Source organism: Callithrix jacchus, chromosome 18 (genome assembly GCF_049354715.1).
Source record: "Callithrix jacchus isolate 240 chromosome 18, calJac240_pri, whole genome shotgun sequence".
NCBI lineage: Eukaryota > Metazoa > Chordata > Mammalia > Primates > Cebidae > Callithrix > Callithrix jacchus.
The window spans coordinates 52,102,587-52,125,081 of record NC_133519.1 but is presented as its reverse complement, the minus strand read 5'-3'; the positions used below and the strand labels follow the sequence as shown (position 1 = coordinate 52,125,081).

Below are 22,495 nucleotides of genomic sequence, written 5' to 3'. Positions count from 1 at the left end.
GGGGTCTATGCTTATTACTGGGGTGATGAAATTATCTGTACACCAAACCTCTGTGACATGCACATGTGCCCCTAACTTAAAATACAAGTAAAAAAAGAGACTGAATATATAAGAAGCAATTGTATATTTCATGTTTAGCTTTCTTGAAAAATTGATCAAGGAAGAGACAAAATAGAAAGCATATGACAGAAGTGGTTCTAGGAAGTAGAAGTGTTAAGATAGCAATTTGGAATTGGTTTACTGATTTCATTAGACTATAAGAGTAATGGTTTTAATTTTCATAGAACTAGGATACTAGAAGTAACTGGATGATAAACAATGCCAAAATTAAATATTTATTGATGATACATATTTAGCAAACTAATAGCTGGTGCACAATAGTGTGTGAAAATTGTAGAATACAATTATTATTGAGTCTGATGATGATTCCTTACTAACATGAAGATATCATAGTGAAGAAAATTAAAAATTCAGTATGATCCAAAAAACCACAGGGCTTCTATGAATTCTTTAACAAAAATCTCATTTTTTTGGAAATGCAGAAAATATATATATCCGAAATTAAGAAAGTTGGATTGTAAGGCAGGTGGTAAAGTTATAATGTAATTTGAAATATACTATTGTATAAATGTGTAATACTGATTGTGAAAGAGTAGAATCTGAGAATTAGAGTAATGATTGGTGTCACAGGATTCTTAGGTTATTGCACCACCTCGGTGGCCAGTGGTGTCTTTGCCAGAGTTTTGCTTAGGCCCGCTGGCCTCTTTCCATACACTCAACCCAGCAGGCTCTGCTTGGCTCACACTACCAACCCAAATCCCACAGCTGCCAAGGGCAAGCCAGCCACGAAGTGGTGAGGAGCATGTGAGCAGGTGCAGGGTCCGGCCACCGTGCACAGTCAGCTGTGCCAGCTATGGCAGGGATGTAACACTGGAGTTCTGGGTGCCCTCAGCTCCCCTGAGAGGACGTTTCTCCAGGTTCTTGATCTCCTGCCCTCTCAAGAATGAGTGAGACGACCACGACACAGTGCACAGTAAATGTCAGAATCAAAAGTGTTTATAGAAAGTGATTTATTTAGAGAGAGAAACAGGAGAAGGAGAAACAGCTAACTCACACTGAGTGAGAGAATCCAGAAAGATGGAATCCAGGAGAGGAAAGCAGCTTCCACACTGAGTGGAAGGGAATAGAGAGATGGAGTTTAGGAGGGAAGACAGGCTTCCATGAGAGTGTGTGGAAGGGGACTCCAGAGGGGAAATCCAGGAGAGGAAAAGACAGCTTCCACGAAGGGAGTGTTCCTGGAAGGGGACCCAAACATGGAGTCTGAAGGGGTGTGGAAGAATGGGGCTGCTAACCTGGGAGGAACTCCCGCCTTCTCCAAGACCCGAGGCCAATAAAAGGAGTTCCTTAAAACTTCCCCTGGGGTGACTGACTCTTAGTTTCTTCCTTAGCCCATGAAATTTGAACATAAACTATTAAATCTCCTGGATATAGAGAGATGGGAGGGGGACATGGTGCTGGGAAGTTCTTGCCCTTAAAACTACGCCCACTGTGGACCTGGAAACAGAACACCTTCCCAGCCCTCAACAACAGGAAAGCCCAACTTCTGTTGGAATTACTGATGCCCATTGTTTTTTAACTACTTCCTGTTGAAATGGGGCATATAAGGAGCCCTGCATTTGAGGTTTCCTCCAGAGGGGAGCCTTTCAGGGGTGCAGGTTGATTTAGAGGTTTACGACAGAGCTTATGAGCAAAGGACATCTGAGATTTTAGCAGCAGGATTATTTGTGACCTTATTGTTCCAGAAGTAAATGTGACAAGGTGGTTAAAGATGAGAGGCCCAGATGCCAACAAACATAAAATGGTTATAAAGGAGCCTCGGAGAGAATAGAGCCAGGACAGTCAGTTGCTAAACAAGCTTCACAATACTGCTCCTTGAAGGTTTTAGCCCTGTGTTTGATTCCTGAGTTCTATTTTTAAAACAACACTTAACTGGTTTACAAAATAGCAGCATTTTTTTCATAGAAAGAGGCAGGTTCCCTTCCCACTATGAAAAGGGTAATTGAAGTCTGAGAGATAGCAAAGTTGAGGGTTATAGTCCTATCAATGCCAGGATATAAATTAGACTTATGAGTGGTAACTTCCCTGAGGATCTTGTTGGAAAAGTAGGTGTAGATTTTTTAATGGCTCACAGGGATAGGAAGGGTTGTCTTTTGGAACTTTAGGCTGCGGAGTGGAGGGTTTATGACTTTCTTAAGGAGGTGGTCAAGGCTTTAGCCAAGGCTGATGAATCCATGAGTTAATTTTCACCACCTTAACTGTCACTGGGGTAGACAGAGTACTGAACTGGTCCTCCTAGGATGGGCCTACACAGGGAGAGTTTGAGGGGAGACAATTAACAAGCACCAAGTCTTTAGGGCAGGAGAGAAATACCCAGAAGGCCATGCAGTGCTGAGGAGAACACTGGCTTCCTGGACCTCTATGGTCAGCTTCACCTGCGGCTCTGTGAGGGTGACGGCTCGTGCTGGCAGTGGCTTCAGACACCCTTAGTTCTGCCATTGGGTCATCTGGTCAGACACCTCAGGCCCTGAAAACCGGGGACAGTGTGCTTTCCAGTGATTCCCTTGGCACAGCGGGCATGGACAAGCTGGTGGTTTATTCCTTTGATGACAGTTTCTTGTAAAATGTCCCTTTAGACCGCACTGGTAACAAGCTTTGCCAGACTGGCGGCTAACCCGAGCCTTTTCCTTATTTGAACCCCTGGGGTCTGCTTGCCTAAAAGCCATGACTAGGGCAGCAGCCTTTCTTTGATGACTGTTCTTTTTAGCCTGTTTCTCCTGGTTTCTATTATAAAACACCAAGGTTGCCTGATTTAGTAATGATTTTAGGCTCTGTTCTGGCCTTGAGGCCAGTTTCCGCCAGTTTCTGGAGCTCTCACCTGATACTTGTTGCTGATTGAGTAATAAACTTGTTCTTTAGTATTAACCGACCCTTAATGGAGTCTGGCGACAAGGAGGTGAACTGTTTTAAGGCCTTCCCCAATTGCTTAAGGAAAGATGTTGGGGTATTTTTTCTGCTCTTTGGGGGTTAGGTTTTCCACTTAGCAGGGGGTAATTTGGCCACGCTGTCTGGCCGTGAAAAATGAGCGTTGTTTTTTTTTAAAGACTGTGTGTTAAATTGGTTTTAATTTTCCAGTATACACCTTAATGGGGACTGGAGCTTGGGAAGACTGGCACTCATCTGAAATTGAATACAAAGAATGCCAGCATTCCCAGTAAAAGAAATTACAGCCGCTTCAACCTAAGGCGTTTCTTAGGTAAAACAGGCACTGAAATGAAACGTTTTTCAGTCAGAACCCGGCATTTTGTGTGCCCAGTATGCGTGATTTACTTTATTAGAGGGCTGTCTGCGTACTGGGTTTTAGTTGGGACCTACCAGCATGATAGGACCCAGGCTCACCATCTGCATGACCTCCAGGGACCACTATACAGGCATGAAGGGACGCTTGGGTTGAGTGGTTCCTGCCAAGGGGTCCTTGAACCAGGCCAGTGAGGCTCAGGAGCTGGGTACCAATGTTCCCCAGCCAAAGCCCAATTCACATGGGCCGATTTATAAAACCGCCACAGAAGGGTAAACTTCTAGGAAGGGGCCATTAGAGCACACACTTTAAAGAAGGCCGGCCTCGTGGCTGAGGACAGAACAATACCCTCAGGACCCGGCCTCCTCTCCCCTAACCCACCTTCCCTTGTAGGAAAATGTCCTTAAGGACCCTCAGGACCCGGCCTCCTCTCCCCTAACCCGTCTTCCCTTGTAGGTAAGTGCCCTTAAGGACCCTCAGGACCCGGGCCTCCTCTCCCCTAACCCACCTTCCCTTGTAGGAAAATGCCCTTAAGGACCCTCAGGACCCGGGCCTCCTCTCCCCTAACCCACCTTCCCTTGTAGGAAAATGCCCTTAAGGACCCTCAGGACCCGGGCCTCGTCTCCCCTAACCCACCTTCCCTTGTAGGAAAATGCCCTTAAGGACCCTCAGGACCCGGGCCTCCTCTCCCCTAACCCATCTCCCCTTGCAGTGCCCTTAAGGACCCTCAGGACCCGGGCCTCCTCTCCCCTAACCCATCTCCCCTTGCAGTGCCCTTAAGGACCCTCAGGACCCGGGCCTCCTCTCCCCTAACCCATCTCCCCTTGCAGTGCCCTTAAGGACCCTCAGGACCCGGCCTCCTCTCCCCTAACCCACCTTCCCTTGTAGGAAAATGTCCTTAAGGACCCTCAGGACCCCGGTCTCCTCTTCCCTAACCCGTCTTCCCTTGTAGGAAAATGTCCTTAAGGATCCTCAGGACCCGGGCCTCCTCTCCCCTAACCCGTCTTCCCTTGCAGGAAAATGCCCTTAAGGACCCTCAGGACCCGGGCCTCCTCTCCCCTAACCCACCTTCCCTTGTAGGAAAATGCCCTTAAGGACCCTCAGGACCCGGGCCTCCTCTCCCCTAACCCACCTTCCCTTGTAGGAAAATGTCCTTAAGGACCCTCAGGACCCCGGTCTCCTCTCCCCTAACCCGTCTTCCCTTGTAGGTAAGTGCCCTTAAGGACCCTCAGGACCCGGGCCTCGTCTCCCCTAACCCACCTTCCCTTGTAGGAAAATGCCCTTAAGGACCCTCAGGACCCGGCCTCCTCTCCCCTAACCCACCTTCCCTTGTAGGAAAATGTCCTTAAGGACCCTCAGGACCCCGGTCTCCTCTCCCCTAACCCGTCTTCCCTTGTAGGTAAGTGCCCTTAAGGACCCTCAGGACCCGGCCTCCTCTCCCCTAACCCACCTTCCCTTGTAGGAAAATGTCCTTAAGGACCCTCAGGACCCGGCCTCCTCTCCCCTAACCCACCTTCCCTTGTAGGAAAATGCCCTTAAGGACCCTCAGGACCCCGGTCTCCTCTCCCCTAACCCGTCTTCCCTTGTAGGAAAATGTCCTTAAGGACCCTCAGGACCCGGGCCTCCTCTCCCCTAACCCGTCTTCCCTTGCAGGAAAATGCCCTTAAGGACCCTCAGGACCCGGCCTCCTCTCCCCTAACCCATCTCCCCTTGCAGTGCCCTTAAGGACCCTCAGGACCCGGCCTCCTCTCCCCTAACCCACCTTCCCTTGTAGGAAAATGTCCTTAAGGACCCTCAGGACCCCGGTCTCCTCTCCCCTAACCCACCTTCCCTTGTAGGAAAATGCCCTTAAGGACCCTCAGGACCCCGGTCTCCTCTCCCCTAACCCGTCTTCCCTTGTAGGAAAATGTCCTTAAGGACCCTCAGGACCCGGCCTCCTCTCCCCTAACCCACCTTCCCTTGTAGGAAAATGTCCTTAAGGACCCTCAGGACCCCGGTCTCCTCTCCCCTAACCCACCTTCCCTTGCAGGAAAATGCCCTTAAGGACCCTCAGGACCCAGGCCTCCTCTCCCCTAACCCACCTTCCATTGTAGGAAAATGCCCTTAAGGACCCTCAGGACCCGGGCCTCCTCTCCCCTAACCCACCTTCCCTTGTAGGAAAATGCGCTTAAGGACCCTCAGGACCCCGGTCTCCTCTCCCCTAACCCGTCTTCCCTTGTAGGAAAATGTCCTTAAGGATCCTCAGGACCCGGGCCTCCTCTCCCCTAACCCGTCTTCCCTTGCAGGAAAATGCCCTTAAGGACCCTCAGGACCCGGGTCTCCTCTCCCCTAACCTGTCTTCCCTTGTAGGAAAATGTCCTTAAGGATCCTCAGGACCCGGGCCTCGTCTCCCCTAACCCACCTTCCCTTGTAGGAAAATGCCCTTAAGGACCCTCAGGACCCGGGTCTCCTCTCCCCTAACCCGTCTTCCCTTGTAGGAAAATGTCCTTAAGGACCCTCAGGACCCGGGCCTCCTCTCCCCTAACCCACCTTCCCTTGTAGGAAAATGCCCTTAAGGACCCTCAGGACCCCGGTCTCCTCTCCCCTAACCCGTCTTCCCTTGTAGGAAAATGTCCTTAAGGATCCTCAGGACCCGGGCCTCCTCTCCCCTAACCCGTCTTCCCTTGCAGGAAAATGCCCTTAAGGACCCTCAGGACCCGGGTCTCCTCTCCCCTAACCCGTCTTCCCTTGTAGGAAAATGCCCTTAAGGACCCTCAGGACCCGGGCCTCCTCTCCCCTAACCCACCTTCCCTTGCAGGAAAATGTCCTTAAGGATCCTCAGGACCCGGGCCTCGTCTCCCCTAACCCACCTTCCCTTGTAGGAAAATGCCCTTAAGGACCCTCAGGACCCGGGCCTCCTCTCCCCTAACCCACCTTCCCTTGCAGGAAAATGCCCTTAAGGACCCTCAGGACCCAGGCCTCCTCTCCCCTAACCCACCTTCCCTTGTAGGAAAATGCCCTTAAGGACCCTCAGGACCCGGCCTCCTCTCCCCTAACCCACCTTCCCTTGCAGGAAAATGCCCTTAAGGACCCTCAGGACCCGGCCTCCTCTCCCCTAACCCACCTTCCCTTGCAGGAAAATGTCCTTAAGGATCCTCAGGACCCGGGCCTCGTCTCCCCTAACCCACCTTCCCTTGTAGGAAAATGCCCTTAAGGACCCTCAGGACCCGGGCTCCTCTCCCCTAACCCACCTTCCCTTGTAGGAAAATGCCCTTAAGGACCCTCAGGACCCGGGCCTCGTCTCCCCTAACCCACCTTCCCTTGTAGGAAAATGCCCTTAAGGACCCTCAGGACCCGGGCCTCCTCTCCCCTAACCCGTCTTCCCTTGCAGGAAAATGCCCTTAAGGACCCTCAGGACCCGGGTCTCCTCTCCCCTAACCCACCTTCCCTTGTAGGAAAGTGCCCTTAAGGACCCTCAGGACCCGGGCCTCCTCTCCCCTAACCCACCTTCCCTTGCAGGAAAATGCCCTTAAGGACCCTCAGGACCGGGGCCTCCTCTCCCCTAACCCACCTTCCCTTGTAGGAAAATGTCCTTAAGGACCCTCAGGACCCGGGCCTCCTCTCCCCTAACCCGTCTTCCCTTGTAGGAAAATGCCCTTAAGGACCCTCAGGACCCGGGCCTCCTCTCCCCTAACCCGTCTTCCCTTGTAGGAAAATGTCCTTAAGGACCCTCAGGACCGGGGCCTCCTCTCCCCTAACCCACCTTCCCTTGTAGGAAAGTGTCCTTAAGGACCCTCAGGACCCGGGCCTCCTCTCCCCTAACCCACCTTCCCTTGTAGGAAAATGCCCTTAAGGACCCTCAGGACCCGGCCTCCTCTCCCCTAACCCACCTTCCCTTGCAGGAAAATGCCCTTAAGGACCCTCAGGACCCGGGTCTCCTCTCCCCTAACCCACCTTCCCTTGTAGGAAAATGTCCTTAAGGACCCTCAGGACCCGGGCCTCCTCTCCCCTAACCCACCTTCCCTTGCCAGGGTGACCCCGCCAGAACCAGGTGAGCCGCTGCCCACACAGGGACCCGCGGCCAACAGGCCAACGTCCTGGGGAAGCGCTTCTTACCCTGCTGCCTGGGACGGGAGAACGCAGGAGAGGCTGGAGAACACCCGGGAAAGGCCTGGAGAACACCCGGGAAAGGCTGCAGAACGCCGGGGAGAGGCCTGGAGAACGCCCGGGAAAGGCTGCAGAACGCCGGGGAGAGGCCTGGAGAACGCCCGGGAGGCTGAAGAACACCCGGGAGGCTGTAGAACGCCGGAGAGGCCTGGAGAACGCCCGGGAGAGGCCTGGAGAACACCCGAGAGGCTGGAGAATGCCCTGGAGGCCTGGAGAACGCCCGGGAAAGGCTGCAGAACGCCGGGGAGAGGCCTGGAGAACGCCCGGGAGGCTGAAGAACACCCGGGAGGCTGTAGAACGCCGGAGAGGCCTGGAGAACGCCCGGGAGAGGCCTGGAGAACACCCGGGAGGCTGGAGAAGGCCCGGGAGAGGCTGGAGAACGCCTGGGAGGCCTGACAGAACCGTGCCTCAGGCCGTGGCGCTCGGCCCCCTGCAGACTCCGGCTGAACCTGCCCCTCCCCGTTGTTTTTCTCTGACCAACCTCTGCGCATGCGCGGTTCTGCGCCCGGGGCTGGGCTGTTCCTCGCCAGCAATGAGCAGAGAGTGGGGAGTGCTCGCCCTTTCCACCCCACAGGCTTCGGCAGCTTTTGGTCCCAGAGATAATATCCGAAGGATAGAGAAGGAGAGGAACGCGGAGAGAGAGCTTGGAGGTAAAAAAACTGCGCTTTTAACTTTGGTTGGGTCGGGCCTCTGAGGCGCGTGCTCAGGTTCCCCTCAGCCCTGCCCGTCCGCGCCTTCAGGAGATTTTTAAAGAGACAGGACAATGGGGCCGGTTTTACTCACGATTTTAACTTTCTTTCTCTGGCTGTACCCCTCTTCTGGCCGTACCCCTTTTGGGTGTACCCCTCTCCTGGCTGGCTCGCCAAATGTAATATTGGGGTTTTGGGGTTCAGGGTGCCCTTGGCTTCCTTGAGAGGACGTTTCTCCAGGTGCTTGGTCTCCTGCCCTCTTAAGAATGAGAGGAGACCAGGGCGCAGTAAATGTCGGACTTAGGAAGTGTTGGATAAAGGGATTTTATTTAGGTAGAGAGAGACACAGCTGACTCTCACACCGAGTGAGAGAATCCAGAAAGATGGAACCCAGGACAGGAAAGCAGCTTCCACACTGAGTGGAAGGGAATAGAGAGATGGAGTTTAGGGGGGAAGACAGGCTTCCACGAGAGAGTGTGGAAGGGGGACTCCAGAGGGGAAATCCAGGAGAGGGAAAGACGGCTTCCACCAAGGGGGTGTTCCTGGGAGGGACCCAAACATGGAGGCCGAAGGGGTGTGGAAGAAGGGGGCTTCTAACCTGGGAGGAACCCCGCCTTCTCCAAGACCCCAGGCCAATGAAAGGAGTTCCTCAGAACTTCCACTGGAGTGACTGACTCTTAAGTTTCTTCCCTAGACCATAAAATTCAAATATAAACCATTAAATCTCCCGGTTGGAGAGAGGTGGGAGGGGCACGGTGCTGGGAAGTTCTTGGCCTTGAAACTACGCCCCCTTCTGGACTTGGAAAGAGAACAGCTTCGCCCCGGGAGGGCAGCTCCAGGCCTCAGTGCAGGTGCCAGTGCTTGCGAGGCTGTGCTGGATCAGGGGTGCTGCAGGTAGCTTCCGTTGTGCGCACGTGGTGAGCCCAGAAGCTCAGAGATGCCAGGAACTGCAGAGCCCCAAAGTGTCACAGCCCTGGCTTGGGGAGCCCCTAGGTCTGGGGTCCTGGAAGGGCCGCTGCTCTTCACTTTATCACTCACAACAGGGCAAGCGGGGACTGTATTTCAGCCCTGTTTGTGTTACAGCTCTTGCAGTTTCACCCGCCGGGTGGTCCCAAGTACTTGCCCCACATCCACGAAGAATGAGGTATGTGGGCACCTGAAGGGCGAGCAAGGCAGAGAAGCTGCATGGAGTGACAGAACAACTCTGAGGAGACCTGAAGAGGATGACTCCTTTCCATAGGCAGGATGTCCTGATGAGTCAAGGACACCCAAAGCGGGTAACTCCTTCCTGCAGCTGGTAGTCCCAATGTCTGTGTGAGTCTCGCTGAGGCTGGGGTTAGGGCTCAGAAGGAAGTGCATGCTAATTGGTCCATGGGTGGCTATGGGCAGGCCCAGGAAAATCACCACAAGTTCTCTCTCTGGGCCACAGGCTCCATCAGGAACTGGCGTCTTAGCCTCCAGGCTTCAGGCCATCCCATACTTGAAGGTGGAATGTCTTCAGGTCCCTACTCCTTTCTGCCCATGAAAGTGTCTGCCTCCCACCATCAACATGCTGTCCATGGTACCCAGGCTGTTTGTGCCAGGTGGGGGGTGCTGCAGGCTCACATCAAACTGCCCTCAGCATCCCTCCAACACTCATTGGTGCCCAAATTCCAGAGGGGGCTGAGGCGCCAGGGTGCTTGTGTGTCAGTACCTCCTTGACCATGCACACACCTGGCTGGGTAGCAATAGCGCCTGGGCTTGGCCATAACTTTGCTCCACACCAGAACAAGCACTGGGATCGGGGAGAAGCCAGAAAGAGGGAGCAGGCAATTCTAAGCCTGTAGGAGTAGGAGGTTCCCAGGCCCCTGAGAAAATAGGGATGCTTGGTCCAGAGCCAGAGCTGGGTGGCTGCAGCTACGCCCAGGAGCATGAGGCTTCCACCCTGCCAACTTGGTTTTGGGGAAAGGCCTCCTGCTGTTCCAGGACCCCACCAGCCTTGCAGAACTTGCAACCCCAGCTGTGCCTCCCCCACTCAGCCAGTCTTTGCAGCACCCACCCCAGACAGGTGGGCACTGCCATCTCTGGTAGGTCACGTTTAATCTGAGTATATTCCATAAGCCTTTCTTGTACAGCATTTCCTTCCCTTTGGGAGATGAGATAATTCTTACTTGAAAAGTCTGTAATGACTTCATTTTGGCAGTTCTTTGCAAGAGAATATTGAGGCAGTATTTTGCAAGGGAATGCCAGTTGAATTAGGAAATACTGGCTCTCTTTGCCTCTATACTTAGGGCCAGATCAAGATTCCAGTGGAATGTAAAATATTTAATAGAAAGCTTAACCTAGAAAAATATATTATATATACTGTAAGAATGTTGATATTTTGTAAACCAAGCCTATAAATGAGATGCACTATTTGAACTTAGGATTTCATTCCAAATGTAGTGTAGTTCTAGGTATCTGAAGAACTTGTAACTTCAGTTACTTTCTGTAACTGAAGAACTTGACAAGTGCCATGGGAGAAACTGAGTCTCCACAAGGGGACAAGATTGTAGGCTCTGTAACATTTACTGTGTTGTAAGTTCTCTTGACTCTATTTCTATGCTCTTTCAGTATTCTGGAAAGCAGCATGGTATCTCTATTGCAAAGAAAACAATGCTTTTAATTGTCTGGAAGTGTATGTGTGTGTGAGAGAGAGTATGTGAAGGTGCATTTGTGTGTGTTTAACCTGATAAATTGCATCTACTGCAGAGAAATAGATAGGCATTTTCCTCTACCTACATGTTTCCATGTCTGAACCATGAGATTGTCGTCTTACTTATCTGTACTTAATAAAGGAAGGAAGGTTGTATGCTTGTGGTGGGTTTGTGTGTGTGTGTAGGAGTTTAAAACACATCAGAATTTTAGCAGCCTCCATTTTTCCTATCTATGCCAAATACTCCAGACCTTAACCAATTCTTAAATTTCTTCTAAATATTAACCACACCAGAACTCCCATATATATGATTCCTTTTAATCACTTCATATAGAGAAATTCTGCTCATGAAAAATAAAAAACTATACTCATTTTCTACAATGTTTTTTCCTATGTTTTTCTAGTTTCAGTTCTATCTTTTCTTTAGGTCTCAATAACACTCTGACATTACCTTTCTAGATATTCTATTATACTTTTATAAGTGCAATCCATTCCCTCAACCTCCCTTTGCTCTGATCCCTTATATAATTCGACTCACCTATGGGTTAAAAACCCTTTTTCTGGATGGTTATGAGATGTAAATAATTGGCATCTGTTATATGTACTATATGTTTTTTTACCTTATAGAGATATAAATAAAAAATAATTAAAATAACCAAGTCATTTACTTTGATCTAAACAAAAATAAATCAATTAAAACTTGTGACTTAATCCTTTTAATTTTTCATTAATATTTCATAGTTTAGGACAAAGAAGAAAAATATTTTATTATTCTTTCACAAAATCAATCCCAACAGAGAAGGTGTACACTAAGCTTTGATATTTTAGAGTCATACAATGTTTTAGGGATAAAGTTTTGAATGTTGAAAATTGAAAAATTGATATACAGTGACGTATCATTGAAAAATTGATATACAGTGACCTCACTATATTTTATTGACTATTATATATGTAACCCTGAATATGTTAGAAGCTGAAATTTTAAAACACTTACTTGGTTTTAAAAACTCCCCTCTTTTAAAAGTCATGAAAATTATATCCAATATTTATTGGAGACTTAATTTCTACATATTTTATTAACTCAGCCCTTTTAACTCTACAGTATTTCTTATCATGGTGATTTCAAATAGTATATAAACTTATTGTTTTATGGGTGTGAAACCAAGTAAAGATATAGATCACATTAATTTTTTAATTAGAAAGATAAAAAGCACATGTGGCAGGCAGTGGTAGCCAAAAGCAAGAAACTAGAACATGACATAATAAGCAGTGAAAATCCCACTTGCTTATGATTTCTGATGTTTTTCCTGTCAGTAGTGGCATAGCAAATTAAATAATTTGGAAAGGATTATTTTTGTGTATGCTACACAAAAATATAGCTGTGTATACAGCTATATTGCTCTGCTGTATGTCAAATATATTCATTAAAACTTCTATTTCAATAATTTTCTAGGTACATAAAAGTTTATTAAATGCCTTATAAGTGGTAATGTATAAATACCTTAAGTCTGTTAGAATTTTTTAAAACAATATATTAGCATACTTTAAAAATTGTCAAATGTTAAGAGTAATTTGATTATGATATTAAAATATTTTAAAATAATATCATAGGTGACATGAAAAGCATTTGGTGAGATTAGAGTTCAGGAAACATTTCCTCAGCATCTTAATAGCTGCTAATGTGAGCCATGTTTTTTACTAAGAAGAAATATATTGTCCAGTTTCATATGAAGTTTCTATCTATAATAACTATCTCTGGACACATGAATCATGAAAGGTAAAAACAGTAGAACATATGGTGGCTTCTGTGTATTTTCTCCAGAGAGCTCATCCTGAAGTTTTTTCAGAATTTGTCTTAGATTTGACAGAATTTACTCATCTAGTTTTCCTAAAGAAGAGAAAATAGGCCGGGCGCGGTGGCTCACGCCTGTAATCCCAGCACTTTGGGAGGCCGAGGCGGGTGGATCACGAGGTCAAGAGATCGAGACCATCCTGGTCAACATGGTGAAACCTCGTCTCTACTAAAAAAATACAAAAAATTAGCTGGGCATGGTGGCGCGCGCCTGTAATCCCAGCTACTCAGGAGGCTGAGGCGGGAGAATTGCCTGAACCCAGGAGGCGGAGGTTGCGGTGAGCCAAGATTGTGCCATTGTACTCCAGCCTGGGTAACAAGAGCGAAACTCCGTCTCAAAAAAAAAAAGAAGAAGAGAAAATAATCAGTGTTTTTTTAAGAAGAAAACTACAAAGGTAAATTTTATTATATACACTTTAAGAATATCAACATGTTTGTATAGCTCTTTATAGGTTGCCAAGAAATACACATACATTGTCTCAACCTTTGATGCAATCATAGGCTGTGGTAGAATTAAACAGTAGTAAACACAGTTTTGGCACTAGGCGTTGACTTAGCTCTAGGTAACATGAAGATTGATGACCAAATATGGTATGAACAAGTCACAGTCCTCTTCATTGAGTTCAGAGTGTCTCAGATATTCAGGACAAGAAAAAAAAATCTAATTTTAATAAACTACATAGGTGTATAATACTTTTAACAATATCACTGGGGCCTTCTTATGTTCCTGGAAGTAACCGAAGCCTAGTGTGATCACTATTTCAGTCATCAGAATGCATTAGGAGGTGGGCTCTAATGTCATCCAACACACAGCTGAAAATGAAGAAATTAAATTATCTGCTAATTAGTAATCTAATAGAGTGCAAAGGTTAGGTCCAAACGAATACTCTGACAAAACAGTTTAAGACTCTATGGTAGGCCAGGCACGGTGGCTCATGTCTGTAATCCCAGCACTTTGGGAGGCCGAGGTGGGTGGATCATGAGGTCAAGAGATCGAGACCATCCTGGTCAACATGGTGAAACCCCATCTCTACTAAAAATACAAAAATTAGCTGGGCATGGTGGCATGCGCCTGTAGTCCCAGCTACTCAGGCTGAGGTAGAAGAATTGCTTGAACCCGGGAGGCGGAGGTTGTGGTGAGCCCAGATCCTGCCACTGCACTCCAGCCTGGGTAACAAGGCTGGAGACGAAACTCCGTCTTAATAAAAGGAAAGAAAAAGTCTCTATAGTAAAAGATTCTTGGTTTGTGTTGAGATTGCTGTTGTGCTGGGAAGGACAATGTGGAAGGTAAGTGTAAGAATTATGAGTGAAGTATAACTGATTTTTAAAGTATATCCAATTATTCCACATGCATGAAAAGAGAAAGGATATTGCCAAACAAAGAAAAAAGCTATTTCTGTAAAATAAGAGATCTTGAATAAATATGGTGTATTTGGGATTTAATTATTCTGGATGTTGGTGAAGTAAATTACATCTACAAGAGTAAGCCAATTTATATGAATGAAAAATGAGGAGAACATAGTTCCTTTACAATAAAAATAAAACAGAAGTTGGTAACTAATATGAGAAAGGTGAAATTCTTGATTTTTTTAATTGTCATTGTTTAAGTATAAAAGTGACAGAAAATATTTTCAGTTAATATTAATGTGTTTCTTGATTATTGAAATACTCATATTTTAACATACAATAAGATACATATATACTAGTTTTGACATATTAAACAGGTGTTTAGTATAGATTTAAAGTACGTCTGATGTCAACAGGGGCTTCAAGTGTTCTTTCTAGCTATAAGTAAAGAAACAATCTAGAATTCTTTTTGCCTTGCACCCCAAATCTAGAAACAGACAATTTCTCAAAGAAGTGAATCAAAAGGCATGTTAATGATTTTGGTACCAAGTATTGTAACTATAATTGAGCTCTCCTCAGGCAGATCTGAGATGTTGCAGGAAATCTGTAGGTATTATTCTGAAGATAATATCAATAAATAAATCATGTGTAAGCGGCTAGATCTGGGATAACTGTTAACCATTCTTGTATTTGACCCAGTTTTATAGTGTGACCCAGAGCACTGTATTTTCAGTAATTTATTTTCACTTAGAAAGCTTTCTTACCCTGAATTCGTTTTCTGTTACTTCTTCATATTAGTGTTGAAAACAAAATTAGATGGGGCAAAATTGACTTTAAGACAAAAAAGTATTAAAAGTGGGGTAGTCACTATTTAATAACATGTTTACTAGGATAATAAATTAGTTTTTCCACTTAATAACATTAGGTAAAATTACATAAATTGTTTGTTATAACAGTTGTTAGTGTCACCATCATCTACTTCCAGATATCAAGCCTACAATGAACCACCGATAAATAAGAGTGATACATGAGGACAAAAATAGAAAAAATAACCAATGAAATAAAATAAAAGTGAGGGCCGGGCACAGTGGCTCACGCCTGTAATCCCAGCACTTTGGGAGGCCGAGGCGAGTGGATCACGAGGTCAAGAGATCAAGACCATCCTGGCCAACATGGTGAAACCCCGTCTCTACTAAAAATACAAAAAATTAGCTGGGCATGGTGGCGCGTGCCTGTAATCCCAGCTACTCAGGAGGCTGAGGGAGGAGAATTGCCTGAACCCAGGAGGCGGAGGTTGCGGTGAGCCGAGATCGTGCCATTGCACTCCAGCCTGGGTAACAAGAGCGAAACTCTGTCTCAAAAATAAATAAATAAATAAATAAATAAATAAAAGTGAAACTAGATAGACACCCATTATACGGATACCCTGTATATGACAAATCTGCCAATGCAATAAATTAAGAAGAAAAATAAAAGGTTTTTTTTTCACAACCAAAATGCTGGTGGTTCATTTAAATAAACACATAGAAAAATGTATATATTGTGACCCATACCTCACAACAAACATAAAATTATATTCCAGATAGGTTGGAATATATTCACATCTAAGTGTGAAAGAATAAACACATGTTTTAGAAGATACAACATAGGAAACTGTCACCAAATATTAAAGCAGGAATTTCTTTTTTGTCAGTCTCGATCTGTCGCCCAGGTTGGAGGCAGGTGGCACGATCTTGGCCCACTGCAACCTCTGCCTCCCAAGTTCAAGGGATTCTCCTGCCTCAGCCTCCCAAATAATAGCTGGGACTACAGGTGCCTGCCACCAAGCCCGGCTAATTTTTTTTTGTATTTTTCGTAGAGCTGGGGTTTCATCATGTAATCCAGGATGATTGTGATTTCCTGACCTTGTGATCTACCTGGCTTGAGCCTCCCAAAGTGCTGGATTACAGGCATGAGCCACAGCCCCTGGATAAAGTCGGAAGTATTTTTTAATCCAGTTTGAAAAGCAATGAGGAATTCATGGAAGAATAGATAGTTAATTGGACTATATTCAAGATGAGAACTTCTGCTCATTAAAGATACTTTGTAAGAGTAAATTTCCAGGTCAAAGTTTGAATAAAGTTAGTGTATATACGTGTGTGTGTGTGTGTATGTGTGTATATATATATATGTATGTATATATATATATATGTATGTATATATATCTCATGTCACAAAATATAAAGAATCCCAACATTATTAATCTTCAGTTTTTGCTTCTGAATTGATACTAAGTATAAAATTGCCTAATATTAATGAAAACAAACATATTGATAACAAAAGGATATATCTATTCAATCATCAAGCTATTAAAAAGACCACAGGCATAATCTCTAAATAAAACAAAAGTAAATCACATTTTCAAATTTAGTTTGTCAAGGAAGATATCCTAAGCACCTTTAAGCTCATATAGATTAGAACTACTTGGGAGTACACTTTGCACTTCAGAACTAGTTAATATTTATTATCAACTTATTTTCCCTTACATGTACATGACATAAAGAAAATTCAAATCCTGAAAACTTGATAGATTAAGTCATGTTGGAAACAGATTCTCCGGTGCTGCAAAGAGAAAATCAGCACTGAGACAAAGGATCACAGTGAGACGTCCTTTGCTGAGAGATCCTTGCTGTGAGGGTCTTTGTTCCAATGCTGAATTTTCTTTGAGGCACTGAAAATTTACATGTAACAATAATACATAAATAAAACATATTGAAAAAGTGCTAAATTATGAGGAATATTGTAAAATTACATAAACCTTTAGTTATATTTAAGATTTGATAAATGACTTCTATAGGGCCTTTTAAAATAAGCTTTTCTATTTCCAATTTTTAACCTGTAGATACAAGGGTTTATTTTATTTTATTAATATCTATCAATTTGATATTTCCTATTGGCCTTACAGTATTTGTAATACAAATAGAAAACATGACATATGGGTGTTTGTTATCAGGAGTTAGAAGATACCAGGAAAGAACCTCTCTATGGGCCAATGCTTTTTGCCAAAATACTTTTTGCAGAACAGAAGGTGAGGCTGGTCTATGAGGACAGTGTCAGTCATGAAGAAGCTTGAGAATAGAATTGGATCAAGGAAAAGTGAAGTATGACATACCAGGAGAGAAAAAGATGAGTCCTTCATACAATTGATTGGAGCACATACCAAGTACAGATGACTGCTCAATAACCAAACCCCACCGAGGAGTAGAAAATTTTCTAGCAAGACGCCAAACATCAATGACAAAAAATGTTTAAACAGAGATAAGCCTTTTAATTTGTCCAATATATGACCTTTGCAAAAAGGGATTAGATCACTGACAAAATGAAACTAAACCTTCAAAAACTGTATCTGCATTAATCAATAACACACATTCCCAGATAATAATTATATATCTGCACACATAGGTTGCATTATTAAGACCTTACATTAGTGAACTGGTCACTTTGCTCAGGACTAAAGTCATCATCTTCTAGAGTTACTTATAGTATTAGTCAATACATAAAAGCATAATTTTTAAGACTTTAATAAATATATTGCAAAAATTGTTCACAATTTTTTTAACAAATTTTTTGTATTTTGTATTTTTGTGAAAACGCCTTGCCTATATCAGCTTGGGATGCAAGGTGACAATACAATTAGTGATGAATTTGGAAATCACTTGTTAAACCTGACTAAATTAAAGTTTATTGCCATCAGTCATGCAAGTTAGGTATTAATATTTATTCTGTAAAACAGAAGAAGCAAAGTCAGAGACTGACTACAAGTTTATAAATTTTTTATACTTGGAATTAGATTTCAAAAAATTTAATGGGCAAAAATTTTCTTTGTACTAAGCAAGACATTATATATTTTTTTTGTCAAATATTCTTTTCTCTTTCTGCTTTTGCACAGAAATTTATCCTTTCACACATGCAAACTCTTATCCTTTTTACTTCATAATTCTACATTACAACCCTTAAACTTCCAACTGGTGCACTAACACAGAAACAAGTTTATCTTATAATCAAATTAATTTTATTATGATTGCTTTTACATTTTTTATATGGACCCCAATCCGTGACATTCTAAGATGTTCACAGGTATAGAAAATGCAACTCTAGGATGAAAAAATGAATTGAAACTTGAGAGTGAAGGAATTTCATGAACTACTTTCTAGTTACAGTAAATTATGTTTACACATGCACATGTATGTTTATTGCAACCCTGTTCACAATACCAAAGACTTGGAACCAACCCAAATGCCCATCAATGATAGACAGGATAAAGAAAATGTGACATACATACACCATGGAATACTATGCAGCCATAAAAAGGATGAGTTCATGTCCTTTTCAGGGTCATGGATGAAGCTGGAAACCATCATTGCCAGTAAACTAACACAGGAACAGAAAAACAAACACTGCATGCTCTCACTTGTAAGTGGGAGTGGAACAGAGAACACATGGACGCTGGGATGGGGACATCACACATGGGGGCCTGTCGGCGAGTGGGGAGCTAGGGGAGGGATCGTATTAGGAGAAATACTTAATGTAGATGACAGGTTGATTCCTGCAGCAAACCACCATGGCACGTGTATACCTATGTAGCAAACCTGCATGTTCTGCACATGTATCCCAGAACTTAAATTATTATAATAATTTTTTTTAAATCAAGGAATAGCATGTGTCTTGAGAATTTTCCTGTCTTCAAATAAGATTAATATCTAGTTAGGAGAAATGGCTTATTTTCTAACATCTACAGAGTGAGGTAAAATGTAGCAAGAAAAATATTAGGTAATATTACTTAAGATACTACTGAAGTGTTTTTTGTAATTATACAATGAGATGAGAAAGGTCTGTTACACCACAGATAAGTCAAAGGTAAGTACATTTCAAAGTTTCGAGTTTTTGCCAATAGAGAGAAATGAAGAAAATCTGAGTAATTATTATTTGAACTTTTCTTATTATGACTGAGTTTATATTTTCATATATTTAAAAGCAATTGATCTTTCATTTTTTTTGTGAACTATTTTCATATTTGTTTCCATTTTCTTCCTATTAGAGCTCTCTCCTTTTAATTTCTAGAAGCTTTGAAATATAAGAATGGTTTTATTGTCTATGAAATTTCTGCATTTTTCTACAGTTTTTCTTCACTTTTATTTAGATTCTGTTATGATGTTTTATGTAGAAATACATATTTTTTATATAGTTATGTCCTTTTTCTTTTATGCTTTCTGGATTTTGAGTCATATTTACATTGTATTTAAGTTAAATATTTCAAGCTAAGATAGAGAATAAATTCACCTATATTTTATTTCAATATTTGTGTGATTTACATTTAAAATCATTCATCACGTTGGACCTTTTTTGTGGTTTATGTTGTAAAATATGGATGAAAGTTTACTATTTTCTCTTTCCTGCTTCCCTCCCTTCTTTCTTCTTTCTTTTCTTTCTTTATTCTCTTTCTTCTCTCCTTCCCTCCCTCTCTCCCTTCTTTCCTTCCTTTCTTCCTTCCTTCATTCCTTCCCTCCTTCCTTCCTTCCTTCCTTCCTTCTTTCCTTCCAATGGCTACTCCTTCCTTCTATCATTGTCATGTTTAAAGTACTAATATTTATCCCACTGAAATGAGAAGTATATGTATACAAATTTCCACTTGCATGTGAGTGCACATCTGGAGTTTCTCATCTGATCATGTCCTCTGCCTAACCATGTGCCAGTAACACCTTCAGAGCCATCTTAACACACCTCAGGGAACAAAAAACTATTCAATTCGGTTTCTGCTTATAGACGTTCTTTCTTAGGTTGGTTCTTTCTCATTTACTACAGATGTTTGATATCTGTAAGCATCTTCCCCTCCTCTGAACATTTCTTCTTTTTAAAGATAGTTTAACAAGTACTCATCAGGCAGTACTCATAAGCACTTGGATTTATGTCTGCTAATTTTACTCAAATTTTACTTTTTGGGTTTTGAGTCATATTTTTTCTGAATTATTTTAAGGCAACTAACTGTAAATGTCTCCCAAGTTTAGATATTTGAAAGAATTCACCAGACTGTATAATAAATAGTCACATATAGATTGTATTTAATGGTAAAAGATACCGTGTAGCAAAACAAAGAGTGAAGGCAAGGATAGTGACATCCTTATTCACCCAAAGCCAGTACTTGTCTGGATTGAACCATCAAGATTTGTACAAGATCTTAACTTGAGAGGGCACAAAACAGAAATGTCCATTTTGTGTTTGTTTCTGTTTTCGTCTTCTTTTAATATCCTTCTTTTTATATTGTCAAGCCAGTCTATGTAATTGGTTAGGTCAGTTAAAAACCAACGGGGAACCAAGTGATCCCGGAATTAGCAGAGTTTTGGGCTTTAAACCACACATCAAAATCTCCTTTTTTTAACCAAGAGTTGAAGACAGATTGCCCAGAGAAAAATATAGAGTTTACGGCAGTATAAATCAACTATATTCTCCACAGAAATCAGTGGGAGGGAGAGGGAGAAAGAGAGAGAGAGAGAGATCTACATTGTTATGATGTTTCTAGTAAAACTAGGACGTAATATGTATATTTTAAATTTTTATACAGTCAGATTATGCTCCAAAGCAGTATGTTAATTGTATTCCCATCAACATTGTATGAGTGCTTCTTTCTCCACAACTCTACCATCACTGTTATTAAGCTTTAAAATGTTTGTTCATCTAATGCATTTATCTCATAAACATTTAATTTATATTCATTTTAATATCCTTTACTTAGTGCCTGTTAATTCTGTTTTCTTTATTATCATCACAAAATATATTTATTTTAAAAACATTTCAAGTATTTTTCCAGACTTTCTTTTTCTTTTTTTGTTTCTTCCTAAAATGGCTATGGATTTATTGAGATCACTTATTCCATATCCATGCCACTTGCCTGAAATATTTGTAGTTCATTTTTTTCTTTTTCCTTTTTTTTTTCTTTTGTCGCGGAGTTTCGCTCTTGTTACCCAGGCTGGAGTGCAATGGCGCGATCTTGGCTCACCGCAACCTCCGCCTCCTGGGTTCAGGCAATTCTCCTGCCTCAGCCTCCCGAATAGCTGGGATTACAGGCACGTACCACCATGCCCAGCTAATTTTTTGTATTTTTAGTAGAGACAGGGTTTCACCATGTTGACCAGGATGGTCTCGATCTCTTGACCTCGTGATCCAGCCGCCTCGGCCTCCCAACATTTTTTTCAATTCAAGTAAACATGATTTTTTGAAATAATCTGCTACACTCCTGATGTCATACAAGCTGTACAAGAAGTCAAAACATAACTCTTGCATTTTCAGGAGAAACACATAATATTGCATTCAAAATAAGTCATAAAAATATGACCCCAGATTTTCATTGTATTTTTATTTTATGACAGTGACTTTATTTACATCACTTGAAATAATTTGGTTTATTTTCAAATAATTAACATGCAAATATTTTTATTTGTTAATACTATCTGAGAAAGGAAAGGAAGAAGGATATTATTAATAATATTCATATTAAGGGTGAAATACTTTTCTAAGAGCTGATTGTACTAATGGGGAAAGAATAATGGGGTTTCAAGACAAACATTTTTATTAAATAATTTTCACTATTTCTGAAATGGTATACCAGGAGAGATTAATTATTTTTTTGGAATAATGATACAACTTCTTTCTTAAAAAGAATAGGTGAGTCAGAGATATTCTAAGACATTAATAAGATTAGCTGAGTGGCTTAACAGCATATGATATAATTATTCAAAAACCTCAAGAGATTTGTGAACTGATAATGATGGTGCACCAATGATTCATTCATTTGATGAGATGATTGATGAGTCTATTCATCTGATAATGAACTTGTAGTTGTTAGCTGAGAAAAGGAGTATTCTCAACAAATATTAGTTAAAAGAACATGGAATTAATTTGTGATTAAAATAAATTCATAAATGTCTGACTGCTTATTTCAATAGTGGGAAATCAACTGTATTTTTAACATAAATCTAATTTGCCAAAAAGATTGATAGAGTTTTTGACCTAATGACATGCTGGTTTTCTAAGCTTCTTATTGTACTTGATTTAAGAAGTTGTACTCTCTTTAAAATTTGGTGGTTTTCAAAATTAATTTGCATAGATTGTGTAAAAATATCAAAATAAAGCCAACCAGGAGGCTATCAGTTTGTTAAATATGTAATACTCTAAACTTGTAAATGAAGCTTGCTAAACACAATAGCATCAATTATCTGCTATTATGGATTTTGAGAGTAAAATTTCTTTCTTTTTAAAATTATTTTTAATATAAAAGAGTCACACACTTTGAAAGAAAAAAAAGGCACAGTGAAACACGCAAGAAATTATTTAGGGTCATTACAATAAGGGTTCAAGACTATTGCATGAAGAGAGAGACTGAACTCGATGCTGTGAAA

At 42.7% G+C, this 22,495-nt stretch overlaps 1 protein-coding gene across 6 annotated transcripts in view; it reads right to left on the bottom strand.

Annotated features, from left to right (window-relative positions):
* Positions 1 to 22,495, bottom strand: part of LOC118149217 (uncharacterized) — a 468,469-nt gene that overhangs the window by 306,102 nt on the left and 139,872 nt on the right. For 3 of the 6 annotated variants that reach the window (XM_078355342.1, XM_078355344.1, XM_054247750.2), the window contains exon 1: positions 7,451 to 10,546. The exons of 2 other annotated variants lie outside the window; for them this stretch is intronic. In XM_078355342.1, coding sequence (XP_078211468.1) covers positions 7,451 to 7,992 — 542 coding nt within the window. In that variant the 5' untranslated portion in view covers positions 7,993 to 10,546. Of the gene's footprint in view, positions 1 to 7,450; positions 10,547 to 22,495 lie in introns of those variants that run through there. One more of the 6 variants, XM_078355345.1, reaches the window with a different exon arrangement.